This window comes from Mandrillus leucophaeus, unplaced genomic scaffold (assembly GCF_000951045.1).
Source record: "Mandrillus leucophaeus isolate KB7577 unplaced genomic scaffold, Mleu.le_1.0 Scaffold484, whole genome shotgun sequence".
Lineage (NCBI taxonomy): Eukaryota > Metazoa > Chordata > Mammalia > Primates > Cercopithecidae > Mandrillus > Mandrillus leucophaeus.
Window position 1 is genome coordinate 2453756 of NW_012105187.1, and position 15015 is coordinate 2468770.

The 15015-nt window shown below is 34.5% G+C and overlaps 1 protein-coding gene across 2 annotated transcripts in view; it reads right to left on the bottom strand.

Moving 5' to 3' along the window:
* EDEM3 (ER degradation enhancer, mannosidase alpha-like 3) overlaps window positions 1-15015 on the bottom strand; it is a 68201-nt gene that overhangs the window by 40471 nt on the left and 12715 nt on the right. For both annotated transcript variants that reach the window (XM_011995360.1, XM_011995359.1), the window contains exons 3-6: window positions 10511-10611; window positions 9936-9975; window positions 5406-5518; window positions 3679-3832 (exon numbers count right to left, since the gene is read on the bottom strand). In XM_011995360.1, the coding sequence (XP_011850750.1) occupies window positions 3679-3832; window positions 5406-5518; window positions 9936-9975; window positions 10511-10611 (408 nt within the window). The remainder of the gene's footprint in view (window positions 1-3678; window positions 3833-5405; window positions 5519-9935; window positions 9976-10510; window positions 10612-15015) is intronic.

The window sequence follows — 15015 nt, forward strand, 5'->3', positions numbered from 1 at the left end:
TGCTTTCTTGAGAGGTTTAAGACAAAAAGAGATGAAAGTAGGAATAAAATAAAGCATGAAGCAATCTAGAACCTGGTTCCTCCTAATTCTGTGTTCCTGAGAGTCACAAGGCAATTTTTAAAAGGACACCTTTTTATTAAAAGAAAAAGCATAAATTACTTACACTAAACTTGTTTACACTGTCTTTATGCTACACTAGAAAATCCTTAAAATACGTGTAAATCATAACAGAATTCTTACTAACCTTATATTTTATGGATATAATAATCTACTCAACGTTTGTAATGAGGTCTTATCTGAAAAGCTGGCAAGTTGCTTTTAATTAACTTTGAGGAAATGGCATTACAAAGTGTGTACTAGCTCTAAAGGTTATATATGAGTTTAAAAAATGACCACTAACTCTTACAATAACATTTCTGTACAGTACATTCATCTGAGTTAAAACCATTAATGCAAATACTATCAACTACATATGCTTATCTAAGAGAGACTGATTACACAAATGTTTAGGGGCCAAAGCATACTAAGCATGTATAAGAAAGGATGGGACAGTAGTTATTTTTCTTCTATTGTCCTATTATAAAAAATCATTTTAAAAATTTTCTTGACATTTCAGAGGATAAGAAAATAATGTAAGTTTCTTACATTATTCTGTTTTACCATAATGCTCATAGTATCTTCTGTTTTAATTCCTTGTCTGCTTCTCATGTTATGGTAAAAGTAAAGAAATGCTAGATTCCTCAAAATCTAACACCTCCATTTATAATAAAAACTAAAAGTACTTACTAAAAGTAAACTGAATTAAATAAATGTTTATATATTGTTTAAAAAATTTTGCTTTTAATTTTAATATGCTAAGAAAAAAGATCAACAAATTTAACTGTACTAATAAGCAAAAAAATCCATATTAAAATATAATTCAATTTTTTCTCAAGTTGGCAAAATAATAATATACAGTATTAGTAACAGTAAAATGACACATGTACTTTTACAACACTGTGAAGTAAAAAAGTAGAATCTTTCTGGAAAGCAATTGGGCAATAAGTACCTGATGTCTTAAAAAGCATTCCCTACTCTGTGACTTATTACTTCCTCTACGAGTAATTTATCCTAAGGAAGAAATAAAAAATGTGTAAAAAGGTGTGTATAAGAATGTCTACAGAGGCCAGGCACGATGGCTCACATCTGGGAGTCCAGTACTTCGGGAGGCCAAAGTGGGAGTATCTCTTAAGCCCAGGAGTCTGAGACTAGCCTGGGCAACATAATGAGAACTCCATCTCTACAAAAAATTTGTTTAAAAGTCAGCCAAGCATGGTGGCACGTGCCTGTAGTCCCAGCTACTCAGGAGGCTGAGGTGGGAGGATCACTTGAGCCCAGGAGCTGGAGGCTGCAGTGAGCTATTATCACACCACTGTACTCCAGCCTGGGTGATAGAGGGACACCATCACAAAACAAACAAACAAAATGAATGTTCACTGGAAAGCTTTTTAAAATATCAAACTAGAAATTTAAATAAGAAGACATTTCATTCTAGTCTGTTTAATTTTTAAAAAGTGCTAGTCACAACTCACTAAATTGATAAAGCACTGCCCTATATCATGTTATATCTCCAGTCAAGGATGACTTCTTGATGGAGGAAATGAGCCTTATTTGATTTGACTTATATTGGTAGAGAAGTTATGCCAGGTGACAGAGATGGTAAGCCTAAAGGCATAGAATGAAAAAAAAAAAAACTTAAGAGACTCTGGGGACACTACAGATTGCTGTAGCTGAAATAGAACAATGATTTCACCGGGATATGGAAATATGAGAGAATGTCAGAAAGTCTACTGCCAAATTATAAAACATTCTGAAAGTTAAGGGACACTCAATACAATACAAAGAGCCATACAATTTTTGAAGATAAATTGACAAAAATTAGATTTTAGTGATACTGGTTTTTCAAGTGCTCTGAAGCATAAACCAAGACAGAAAAGAGTAAGACAGGTATAAGAAAAGAAAAAAAACTGACAGAGTTTGGTAATGGCTGAGGTGTCTGTCTTGGACAAGAGGGAGAGAGTAATAGTGTTAATAAAGAATGAGAAATAAATCAGAAGAAAAAGCTCTTTCCCTCTTCAATGGCTTCTTTCCCTGTGCTTTAAAGGAGAAAACCAATAAAACTCCTTCAACTGACTTTATTGCCAACTCTCCTTTAACTACCAACACTGAAGAAATTTTAAAATGAGTGGTTCATTCCTATTTACTTTCACCTACTTTGAATCCGTTCCTCTTTATTCACTACAACTTCATGCCTCTGTTTGCACCCAATTCTCAAGTTTTCTAGAACACTTTCTCCTTTCAAAGTTCCCTTCTTTGGATTTTATAATACTGTACACTACACTACACTACATTACAGTTCTCCTCTTAAATCTCTGTGTACTTTACCTTCTACTGGCTGTCCTTCCTCCTCATGCCCTCCCTCTGTCCTGTGAGTTCTCTCTCTATCCTCTCATTTGGACAGTTAACACCTACATACTAACGGCTTCAATTATATCTTCTACACAAATAATTCTGTGCCCAGGTTCTGGTCTAGCATCTGTTCTTCCTTCTGCAGCACAATCTAATCTGTAATGTAATGACACATTAAAGCTTAAATTATACATACACACAATGGAATACTATTTGGCCATGAAAAAGAATGAGATCCTGTCATTTACAATAACATGGATGGAAGTGGAGGACACTATGTTAAATGAAATAAGCCAGGCACCCGGGTGCGGTGGCTCACACCTGTAATCCCAGCACTTTGGGAGGCTGAGGCAGGTGGATCACGAGGTCAGGAGATCAAGACCATCCTGGCTAACACAGTGAAACCCCATCTCTACTAAAAATACAAAAAATTAGCTGGGCATGGTGGCGGGCACCTGTAGTCCCAGCTACTCAGGAGGCTGAGGTAGAAGAATGGCATGAACCCGGGAGGTGGAGGTTGCAGTGAGCCGAGATTGCGCCACTGCACTTCGGCCTAGGTGACAGTGCAAGACTCCATCTCAAAAAAAAAAAAAAAGAAAGAAGCTAGGCACAGAAAGACAAATTTTGAATGTTCTTACTCATTTGTGGGAGCTAAAAATTGAAACAATTGATCTCATGGAGGTAAAGAGTAGAACAATGGTTATCAGAGGCTGGGAAGGGTAGTTGGTGGGGATGGGGAATAGGGGATGGTTAATGGGTACAGAAACAGGTCAGACAGAATAAGATATAGTATTTAATAGCAAAACACAGCAACTACAGTCAACAGAAATGTATCATACATTTTAAAACAACTAAAATAGTATAATTGGAATGTTTGTAACACAAAGAAATGATAAATGCTTGAGGTAATGGCCACCTCATTTACCCTGATGTGATTATTATGCATTATATGATTGTATCAAAATATCTCATGTACCCCATTAATATATACCCACTATATACCCACAGAAATTAGAAATAAAACCTTTTAAAGCTTAATCTAATCTAATTATCACATCACTTAGAAGTGTAATCAGTTAATTGAAATGAAAATAAAAATTTGTTATATAGCTTTGAAGCATTTTTTTTCAGCCTCAAGTAGGTGAACAACAATGGCTCTGATCACAAAACTTCATTTTGTAAAACAGCAAAGAAAGTACCTAAAGACTCATATTTTTCAGAAGTACTTACTCTTGGATAAGGAAGGCCACTGGTAGTGTTGAAAGCCGGTAAAAGTTTGTAACCTAACTGCTTTGCCATTTGGAGAAGTTCATCATTGTACCACTGCATATATTCACCTTTTTCTTTCAGCATGATTGCCAGGGAGTGCCCACCCAAAAGACCCCTAGGATCACAGAAATGAAACATTATCCATACCTTACAGACAATTAAAAGTTACCATCTAAAAAGGTGTGGGTACTTTGTTATACAATTTAACATAGTTAAAGAAAAACAAAACTTATTTAAACATTATTTACTTAACACTGCTCATTTTATGGCAAACCATTACAATTACAGAATCAATTTTTTTTTTAAATTAGATATTCTATCCTGTTGTGAAGTGTTTTGTGTTCTTAAATAGATTAAATTTTCTTAAAGAAAAGAATTTTCTTTAAATTTTCTTAAAGAAAAGAATTTTCTTTAAATTTTCTTAAAGAAAATCCTAGATATTACATTTAACAAATCTAACAAATATTTTAACAATTTTTTAATTTAAAAATTTAGTTGTATCACCATGAGGTCTTTAACTTAGAATATTATTTAAAACACAAAAATCTCTCACTCTAGATTAATAAACTATGTACAATTTCTTGTATTTAATTGAAGAGTAGACTCATTTTGACAAAAAGAAAGGAGTTACAATAACAAACATTTAATCAAAACTATAAAAATTAAATAAAGTTGAAACTTGAACTAATAAATCCTGTAATTTCATCTTTTTAAAAAAATGTCCTGGCCAGGCACAGTGGCTCACGCCTGTAATCCCAGTACTTTGGGAGGCCGAGGCAGGTGGATCACGCGGTCAGGAGATCGAGACCATCCTGGCCAACATGGTGAAACCCTGTCTCTACTAAAAATACAAATGGCAGGTGCCTGTAATCCCAGCTACCTGGGAGGCTGAGGCAGGAGAATCACTTGAACCAGGGAGTCGGAGGTTGCAGTGAGCCGAGATCGCACCACTGCACTCCAGCCTGGCAACACAGCGAGAGTCTGTCTCCTAAAAAAAAAAAAAAAAAAAGTCCCAAGAGCATTTCAAACTGTTTGTTGAGAGGTAATCTTATAAATTCAGTTTCATATGGCTTACCTGAAGAGGTGCTTGGCTATTTTTAACAAACTACATAAGCTGGTGAAAAACCTGTGATGCAGCTGACTAATGTTCAACCTATATTCCCTTTTTAACAACATACAGATATTACCTTTGAGTCTACAGATGTCTGTGAGTGATTAAATACAAGCCTCTGTGTTTCATAATGTTTCAACTTACATCTTTTAAACACAAGAAACTTCTTGCATGATTACCATCAAGAAATAAACAATATATCCTAAACTTTTCTGATATTAAAATTATAGACTGGGCATGGTGGCCCATGCGTGTAATCCCAGCATTTTGGGAGGCTGAGGCGGGCAGATCACTTAAGGTCAGGGGTTCGAGACCAGCCTGGCCATCACGGTGAAACCCCGTCTCTATTAAAAATACAAAAATTAGCTGGGCTTGGTGGTCTGCACCTGTATGTAGTCCCAGCTACTCAGGAGGCTTAGAAAGGAGAATTGCTTGAACCCAGGAGGCGGAGGCTGCCGTGAACCAAGATTGTCATTGCACTCCAGCCTGGGTGACAGAGCAAGACTCTGTCTCAAAAAATATATATAAATAAATAAAAATAAAATAAAATTATATCTTTAGTGTCTTTCATACTTACCCAAGAACTCTGATGTTTGTTTCAAAGACTGATACGACTACATCGTTATCTAAATTAACATCTCTTAAAACTTTTCTCACTGCATCTTCAAATTCTTTAGTTTTATTTAATACCTAGGAGAAGAAAATTATGAAATAAAGTTCTTTTCTACCAAGTCAAGGAGAAATATTCTTAGAATGAGCTATTAAAAGTCAGTCTACTTTAAAACTCTAAGGAGTGACATACACAAATAATATTTCTAAGTATATTATAAAAATGTAATAATATCTAAAACTGAAAAAAATGAAGTATCTAATTATATAGCATCTTTATACACTTCTTTGCATACACTGAAATATTATGAGGACTTTGAAGCTACCATCATCAGACCTGTTAACTGGATTCTTAATGACCCAGGCTACATGAGGTGAGCTCCAGTAGAATTTGGCTTCTAAGTCAAAACAAAATTAAAAACCATCCTATTCACCAGATACATTCTAAAAGTTGCTTTTATTCTCAGAAGAAAGCACTTTCTTCAAAGCATGTTCAATTGGTCCTAAACTATGTATCCCCTGCTAGCTTCACTCCATGGATGCTCCGTTCACTAAGGAGGCTATACAACGTTGTGGTCATGCCCTGATTTGAATTCTGGTTGTTTCACTCACTATCTTTGCGATCCCAGGCAACTTACTTCCATCTCTGAGCTTGTTCCTTCATCTATAAAAAGAGGAAATACCTACTCTTATAGGGTTGTTTTCTTAAATTAGATAATGTATGTAAAATGATTTTAGTAGAGTGTCTGACTTAAGTGCTTAAAATAATTACAACTATTAACTATGCAGATCTAGAATCCTGACTAAACTAAGAACTTTGTGGATTCTTGCAATGAGCAACAAAAGAGGCCCCTGTCATCACATAGGCTGCTATGATTTTTCAGTCTAAATTAACGCTGCACATGAGATGTTACCTAGAGATTAGGTGCATTAAAAGTAGTTTTCTTTTACTTAACTGTTTAATCTTTCCTGGTTTGATAATAATTTGTTGTGCTTTTTCACTTGATTTGATACTTTCAGTAAAAATTCGAATGTATAAAACATTCCATAAGAGTATCTCCCTAAATTCAGTAAAAGTAAAATTGAGGGTAAGTCCTGACTAAAACATAATATGAAATCTGATTTTAAACTGACTGCTCTCCCTTCTCAATCTCAAAGTCCACATCAAGTCAACAGCAATAAATGCAGGCACATATAGTGCATCTATCACTTTTGGAATGAGACATAACTGTTCCACTATCCCCACCCTCCACACACATATACATTTTAGTATCACTTTGTTAATCTAATTCTTCTCCCTAGGTTTCTCTCCTGGGAATTCTCCCCTCTTGAACTCTTCTAGCTTGTAATCAGACTCTTCCGTGTGTTTTCTTTAAGGCCTGAACTACCTCTCTAACTAAAAAGTAACTTTTCCCCCTTCTCTCCAAAATCAAAACAAACAAGAATATTAGTCCCAGTGACATTTGTTTTAAGGCAGAATAAAGTAGAAAGAGAGTTCTCTTTGTCCACAATTAGCTAAAAAATTCATTTTTACAGCTCTACTACTTAATGAGTTTCTTAAGCTCCTAACTGATAACAAAGGATAACCTCAGGTCTGATCCTTTCCCCCATTATCTTTGTTTCAATTTTATTTTTTTCTACAGATTTCATGGTAATGTTGAATTTAAAGGTAAGCTTAGCTTAAAATGTTAGTGCTTGACTCCATTACAATCAACAGAAACTAGATGGCTGGAATTATGAACAGTTTTAAAGATTAAACCATGACAACAGTAATTCTACTTCACAGATTATGGTTATGACCAAAATGAAAACACTAGGGTTGTGTGTACTATTACAAGTGACACATCCCATTAATATTTTCAAATTACTAAATCACAAAATGAAAACATAATCACAAAGTAAAAGCAACGCAAATTAGAAATATTAATACTTATACTGACAAAATGTACAAGATAGCATTCCTTCTAAATGTAGAAAAAACTTTCAAAGTCCTTTAATTTCCCCTAATTCTTCTGTTTAAGCTAAAAAGAAAATGTTTAAGATAGCTATAAAAACTCAAAATGAACTTTTACATTTCAAAATGATAATGACATATAGTAAGTTTCTTTCTATTCCCACTTGAAAAGACTGAAATTTAAAGATTTTATGAAGTATCATTTTTTAAATATTTATAAGACTTTATCAAACTTTCTTCTTGACTCCTCTTGAAGAGAGTTTCAACAAACGGGGCTATTTATCTGACTCGGAACCAAAGATCAGAAATAAATAGTATCTCAGAGTTAACAGAGACAATATCCATTCTAGCCCCTTCTGAGATAAAAACAGGGGCCCAGAGAAGTTAAACAATTTGGCCAAGGTCATAAATAAAAATATTACGTGATCACTTCTTGTTACTTCCTGCCACAAGAAGACAGAACTCAGGTCACACCACAGCTGCATAATACAAAGGTGGTCTGCTGAACACCATCAGGCAGTTTACTAGCAATGCAGACTTTTGGGTTCCATGTTGGATCCACCGGACCAGAATCTGCATTTTAGCAAGATTTCTTAGGCAACTTGTAGTACACTGAAGTTTACAAAGCACTGCTTCATTGTACTGTGCTTTAAAAAATTAGCATACGTCAGAATCACCTAGAAGCTTGTTTAAAAACAGATGGCTAGGTCTCACTCGCAATGTTTCTGCTTCAGTATTTCTGAGATAAGGCTTGAGAATCTGTATTTCCAACAAGTTCCCAGGAAATGCTGATGCTGCTGGACTAGGGACCCTATTTTGAGAATCAATGCCAAAATACAGAAATGGTATAAACTGAAGGATATATCATTTATAAGAACTAATGGCTGCCAGATGGATTTGTAAACACAGCAAAGTTATATAGCTTGGAACGACTTTTTCTGCACCCCCTACTTTTTTTTGAGAAAGGGTCTTGCTCTGTTGCCCAGGCTGTAGTACAGTGGTGCAATCATGGCTCACTGTGGCCTAACCTCCTGGGCTCAAGCAGTCCTCCCACTTCAGCCTCCCAAGTAGCTGGGACCACAGGTGCACACCCCTACACCTGGCTCTCCTTCATTTCTGATAATATTTTTTAAAACACACAGGATATCTAAGGTTCATATTCATGAAAATCAACTAAGCACTGTCAGAGAAATGATGGGGGAACCTGCTATAGATAAAGCCAAGATTACAGAATGAGAAACAAATTTAAATGTACCTATGATTTTTTCCAGCACACAGGTCTGCTCTTCATTTCCTCCCCAATAACAAAATAGACCTAATGTGCATAAGCCAGCTATAGTTACGAATAAGTAACACCACTTAGATTTTCCCAAAGTGGTCATCTGCCTTCCAGGATATTTTGTATATATTTTCTCTTCCCCTATTATATGCGGAAAACCGTAGACCAATAAACCAAAAGCAAGGTACACAGTATTTTCTCTTTCTCATAGTTACTGTAATATAGTTTGCATATTCCATTAATCTCTGAAAAATGAAGCTGTGACTTTCAAACCCTGACTAGCTAAAAAGATCTAAACCACCGTGATTTTTCTTAACCATAACTGCATTTTTGAACAAAAGAGCTTTTGAAGGGATGCCCAGCCCCGCTCCAAAACAACTGTATCAGAATAACTTAGGAGGGGCTATTTTTTTTAAATCACAAGTGATCCTCCTAAGCTGCTTTTAGAGTTGAGAATTTTTGCTCTAAAAAAAAGAAAAAATACTCCAGTGAAAGAAGAAGGCAGAAACAACATTGAGAAGAAAAGCCTAGTTCCAAAAAATTTCTGACAACCCAAAGGTTTTTTGTTTTGTTTTTTAAAGATTAATCACCACTTGGGACTTGGGACATTAACTGGAAGTTGGGAATTATGCCTTAAGGAAAATTCTCACAAAAGCCTACTTTTATACCATAATGATCTAAGAGTTAAAAACTAAAAAGATACTGTATTTAGAAATCATGACACCTGTAACTCAATCTTTCCCCTCTGTCATCACAAACAGTCCTAAACCAGAAATAAATTTCTGTACTGTACGATGTTGAAAAGGAGTACCAGGAAGTGATCAGCTGGTGCTAAAAATCACTGCTGAGAAAAATTAATTTTTTGCTTATGAACACAGCATATACAGATTCTAATTTAACAATTTTGGCATCATTGTGGCATGTCATTTTGGAAAAACATCAATGGTATTTTCTAAAGTTACTTTTTTCCAGTAGCTTCAACCTCCTTGTCCAAAGGGGGGAAAAGGACCTTCCTAATTAAGGTGCCATTACATAAGTTGACATTCCCATAAATTATTTGGGTATCTCCATTATGTTACATAATTCCATTTGACATCATCAACTCAACAGTGTAAAAGATTTATTTAGAAACAAAGATCAGAACACCTTTAATTCTGAAGGCTCCTATTTCATACTTACTATTACTGTGTTATGATCACATTCATAATACTTAAGTGTGCACATCATGAAATTAATAAAATAAATCCAAGAAGAGTCAAACCTACCACAAGAGTGTCCAAAGAATCAATCAGTGTCAGAGAAAATCTAAGAAACAAGTGTAACAAGATATAAAACATTAGAATTCTAAATAGTTTATGAACGTACAAGTAGAGTTATCTACGTTCTATTGATTGGTAGTTTCTATAAATTAGTACTTCCATGTATCTATAGTACAATGTAACCTATAAAGCTCTGAAAAAAACTGAAAAGCCTTTATATTTATGTTCAATGAATCTATGCACCTTCAAGACACATAGAAACATTCACTAGCTCTGAAAACAAATGAAAATATTAAAACATCAACAGTCTGATGTGCTAATGACTTTACAAATATTTTAAAAGTTACATATATTTTAAGTTATATGCAGCTTAATAACTAACTTTTCTCTGATCCAAGATGTAAACTGATTAATCTTTTACAAATGATAACAGAAGGGAATAAAGAAGCATAATGTAATACATAAAACAGTCTTTAAAACTTAGCCAATCCCTAGAAATATTATACGTAAACTGCCTCTAAAAGTCTAAGACTTGGGAACTCTGAGATGCCATGCCATGCCCTGTGTTAACTAATACTCACTTTCCCAAGGCATCATCGACGTCACCGCGACTTGGCTCTTGGCCTCTAACTCGACCTCTACAGGTTAAAGGCATGAGTTCATCAGCAGGGTAAGCATGTTCCTGCAAGGAAAGCTTTAGTAAGTCACTAAGGAAAATAAGAGAAAACACACATCATTTTGAGAACATAACTTCTTCACAGTTAAAAAATAAAATAAGTTAGTCAAAAGTTGTACTAAATTTACACCCTGTGGAATCTTTTCAAAAATCTTTACTTAGAAATGTAATACATGCTTGGAAAAAAGTCAAACAATACCAAAAAAATTTCTTTAAAAAACTGACAATCTGCTTCCCCTCCCCTCCCCAATCTCACTTCCTAGAGGTAACTACTGATAAGACTGGCATTTATCCTTCCAGATTTATCCCAAATACATACACATATATTATTCTAAAATTTTATTTACCAACAGGTGTTCATGCCATATGCACCTATTGCTCTAAAATTTGTTTACTTAAATCATGGAGTTTTCTTTCTATGTTATTAGAATGTTACAGATGTACTCTATTCTAACAACTACAAACTGATAACATTAGCTAATAGTTAATGAGTACTTATATTCTAAGCACCATTCTATCTATATATTTTAGTTAATTTAATTGTCACAATGCTCTGAAGTAGATTCAATTATCTCCAATTCATGGATGAGAAAACTGAGGCCCAGAGAAGTTAAGTAAGCCTAGAGCACACATCCAGTAAATGATCCAGAATTCAAAGCCAGGTGCCCTGACTCCAGTCTATCCCCTTAGCAGTGCCCACTCCTCAAAGTATCCCTCTATTGATGAACATGGAGGTTGATTTCAATTTTTCACTATATAAACAGTGCTGCAATAAACACCTATGTGCATGTATCTTTTGAACATATGCCAGTATTTCTATGTATTAGAAACCTAAAAATAGACCCATTAGGGTCAAAGGTATGTATAACTAATTTTTGGTAAACGCTACAAATTGCGGACACCAATCTACACTCAATTACATTCTCACTAACATAGGAAATGATCAATAGTTCACATTCTGCCAATCTCCTAGGTAAAAGATGGTATCTAAAGTTTCATTACTGATAAAGATAAGTATCTTTTTGTATTATCCATTGCTATTTCTTTTTTGAAATGTCTATCTTTTGCCCATCTTTCTACTGGTTGCTTTTTCTGGCCAAACATACATTATGTTTGTTACATATAGTAAATATTTTTCTCCTTTGTTTGGCTTTTGACTTTATTTTGCTTTTACCTTACAGTTTCTGGCTTTCAAGCATGCTTTAAAAGGATATCCTGAGCCTCTGAAAACAGCACTCTTATAATTTTTTTTGTATTGATATTTACTCCATCTGGAATCTATTTTCATTTATAATATGAAATAGGAATGTAACTGTATTTGCTCCCCCAAAACAGATAATGTTCTAAATACTACTTTTAAAACCATCCATCCTTTCCCCAACGGCTTGAAATACTGGGTTCATTAGTTTTAAACTTTTCACAAACCAACCCATGTTTCTGTAGTATTTATTCATTCTACAGACCTATTTGCCTATTCTTACTCCAAAACCATTATTTTATCATTAAAATAATTAAAATTAAAATCAATAATTTAAATAATTATAAAAATTAAAATTAAATTTTAATTATCATTAAACTCAATAAACCATTAATTTATTATATGAAAATTATTTTATTAAGTTTACCCTTCTGAAGAACTTTGAAATTTCCTTAAATTCTACTGAAATTTTAACTGGAAGAGCCGAATTTGGGGACAATTGGTATCTTTACCAATTGAGTCTTCCTTTCTCAGAATACAGTAGGTCACTGTATTAATTCAGGTATTCTTTTATGAATTCAGTTTCACCCTATAGGTTGCGCATATTTCTTAATATTATTAATAGGTACTTTATAGTTTGCATTACTGGGATTTTTGTTATTTTAAGAATGACCATGACAGATCATTTCTGGTGTAGATGGTAATGAAGTACGAGGAGGAATCTTCCTTCCCTACCACTACAAACACAATGAAATGCTAAATCAATGTTATAAATTATTTTTTAACACATAGTTGAGCTTAAGAAATTTTCAAGTACCAAAATTAAATGGTGGAGTATAGAAGATAAAGCTGCACTGACCATAACATGGGTATTAGGGATAAAGACAGATTTTAGTGGGAGTTACGTTAATGCCCAAAGAGCACAGGAGTTGATGCTGGTGGTCACGAGCCAGAGCTAGGCTCTTTTAAGTTGGGTGGTTGCTTTTGTGAAATTGGACTAGAACATTTCTACCTACTTGCCACGGGTTTTAATAGAAAAGAATAAAAACAATAAAGACCTGCTGATCTTTATATTTCCTTCACCAAGGGACAGTTTCTGAAAGATTCCTCTAAAATTAATAAAATATAATTACGAGAAATATAGTTAGAATCACTGTGTTAAGTACATGTTTCAACTTTAGGTAATACTAACTCCCTGCGCCAAGAATAATAGGATTAACATACTCATAATTCTCCCCCTCAATATAGGATTTTTGTCAGTTATATTATTAGAGGTAGTCTCACTTTGTATGGTCTCACTATGCACAAGTTACAATTTTGTTACACACCCAACATGGTTCAAATTTCAGTTATCATGATATATTAACTGTAATTACATAAAACACAAACTTTGATGCTAGCTCTTTAGTCTACAAATCACTAAATAACATGCTCATAATGATCGGTAATCAATCACACTACTTCTTTCAAAGTCTGTCAAGTGAATGATCACTCTGTTTACTCAGTTCACACGGAGATGAGTGTATGTTGCCTCCTTGTTACCCCCGTGATAATCCTATGTAACAGTTTACAAAACTGAAAAATCAAAGGGGAATTAGCCAACAAAGATAAGAGTCAGGCAAAAAAATAAAAAGTGACAATGCGAAGTGAAATTTGAATTGAACATAAATGAAGTTATCAACAAATTTTAGCTGACCATGGGAATGTCGACACTTTCTCCATTCAAGAGACTATAGATAAGCAGCCACAGAAACGTAATAAAGGCCAGGTTATTGACACACATTAAGTAGTTGTGACATAAAGGTTGAAGATGACACAGAAAAAGTTATGCCCACAAAAAACTTCCCATTGAAGAAATCCTCAGAGATATTTCATGACACTGAAAGAGCAAAGGACAAAATATTTAAAGCTGATTCAAATTTAGAAAGGAGTATGCCAATTCACCAAGTATAGAAAAGATACCTGCTCCATATCTGAAGTTATACAATGAGAAGGCAGCAAGGTAAGCACTGTTTAAACCACTCTTAATTAAGAGTTTTTTGTTTAAAAAAATAATTAGTAAGGCCGGGTGCGGTGACTCATGCCCGTAAGCCCACCACTTTGGGAGGCCAAGGTGGGTGAGCCACCTAAGTCAAGAGTTTGAGACTACCTGGCCAACATGGTGAAACCCCATCTCTACTAAAAATACAAAAAATTAGTTGGGTATGGTGGCAGGCATCTGTAATCCCAGCTACTCGGGAGGCTGAGGCAGGAGAATCACTTGAACCCGGAAGGCAGAGGCTGCAGTGAGCCGAGATCTCGCCATTGCACTTCAGCCTGGGCAACAAGGGACTCCGCCTCAAAATAAATAAATAAATAAATAAATAATAATAAATAAAATGAAAGCACTTTAAATTTCAATGTTTCTAATATTTTTAATTACCATATGGTAAATAATAATTTTGCTATTTTTTCATTTCTCTTCTATTTATAACCATTAGAAAGAGAAGTTTTGATGTTTTAACAAAGACTTCGAAGGTTTATAACATCTACATTCTGGTCTGAAACCGTAATTCCCCAAGTTGCTAGTGTGAGAACTCAAGTGGAGTTGATGCACAGCATTTTTCTAAGGCTCCTCCAATTTCTTAGTTTTTATTTTGTTCATCTCTTGATTGCCTGATGTACTCAGGTATTTTATTACTTATTTGTTTTAAAATAAGAGTATCATGGGTATTGCACTTCTCTGATATTCCTGGGTTAGGCTGTCTTTTGCCTTATTTGAAAAACAATTTGAATGGTTATAAAATGGTTGGACCATTTTTTTTTCCTTCAGAATTTTGAAGATACAGTTCTATACTCTTCTTTCTTTTGCTGGGTGTTGCTATGGCAAAGTTTCTAAGACTAGAGTGATCTTTTGTATCTTGTATATGACTTGTTTTTATTATGCGAATGCCCATATGATTCTTAATTCGTGAAATTCAGCAAAAATACTCCCGATTCCATGTCCAACTCTCTCCTACTGCCTCTCAGTCAACTTATTTAAATTCCAAACTCATAGCAAATTAGCAGCAGAAATACAGACTAGTGGCCAGGAACACTAAACACACAGTAAAGGGAAAGAAAAAATACACATAGAAAGTGGAGGGTGGGGGGGGGGAACCAAACTTTTAAAGCAGACTAAAGAATACTTTGCATTGAAGATGGCAAGCTTTCAGATATTTAGAAAACTGAGT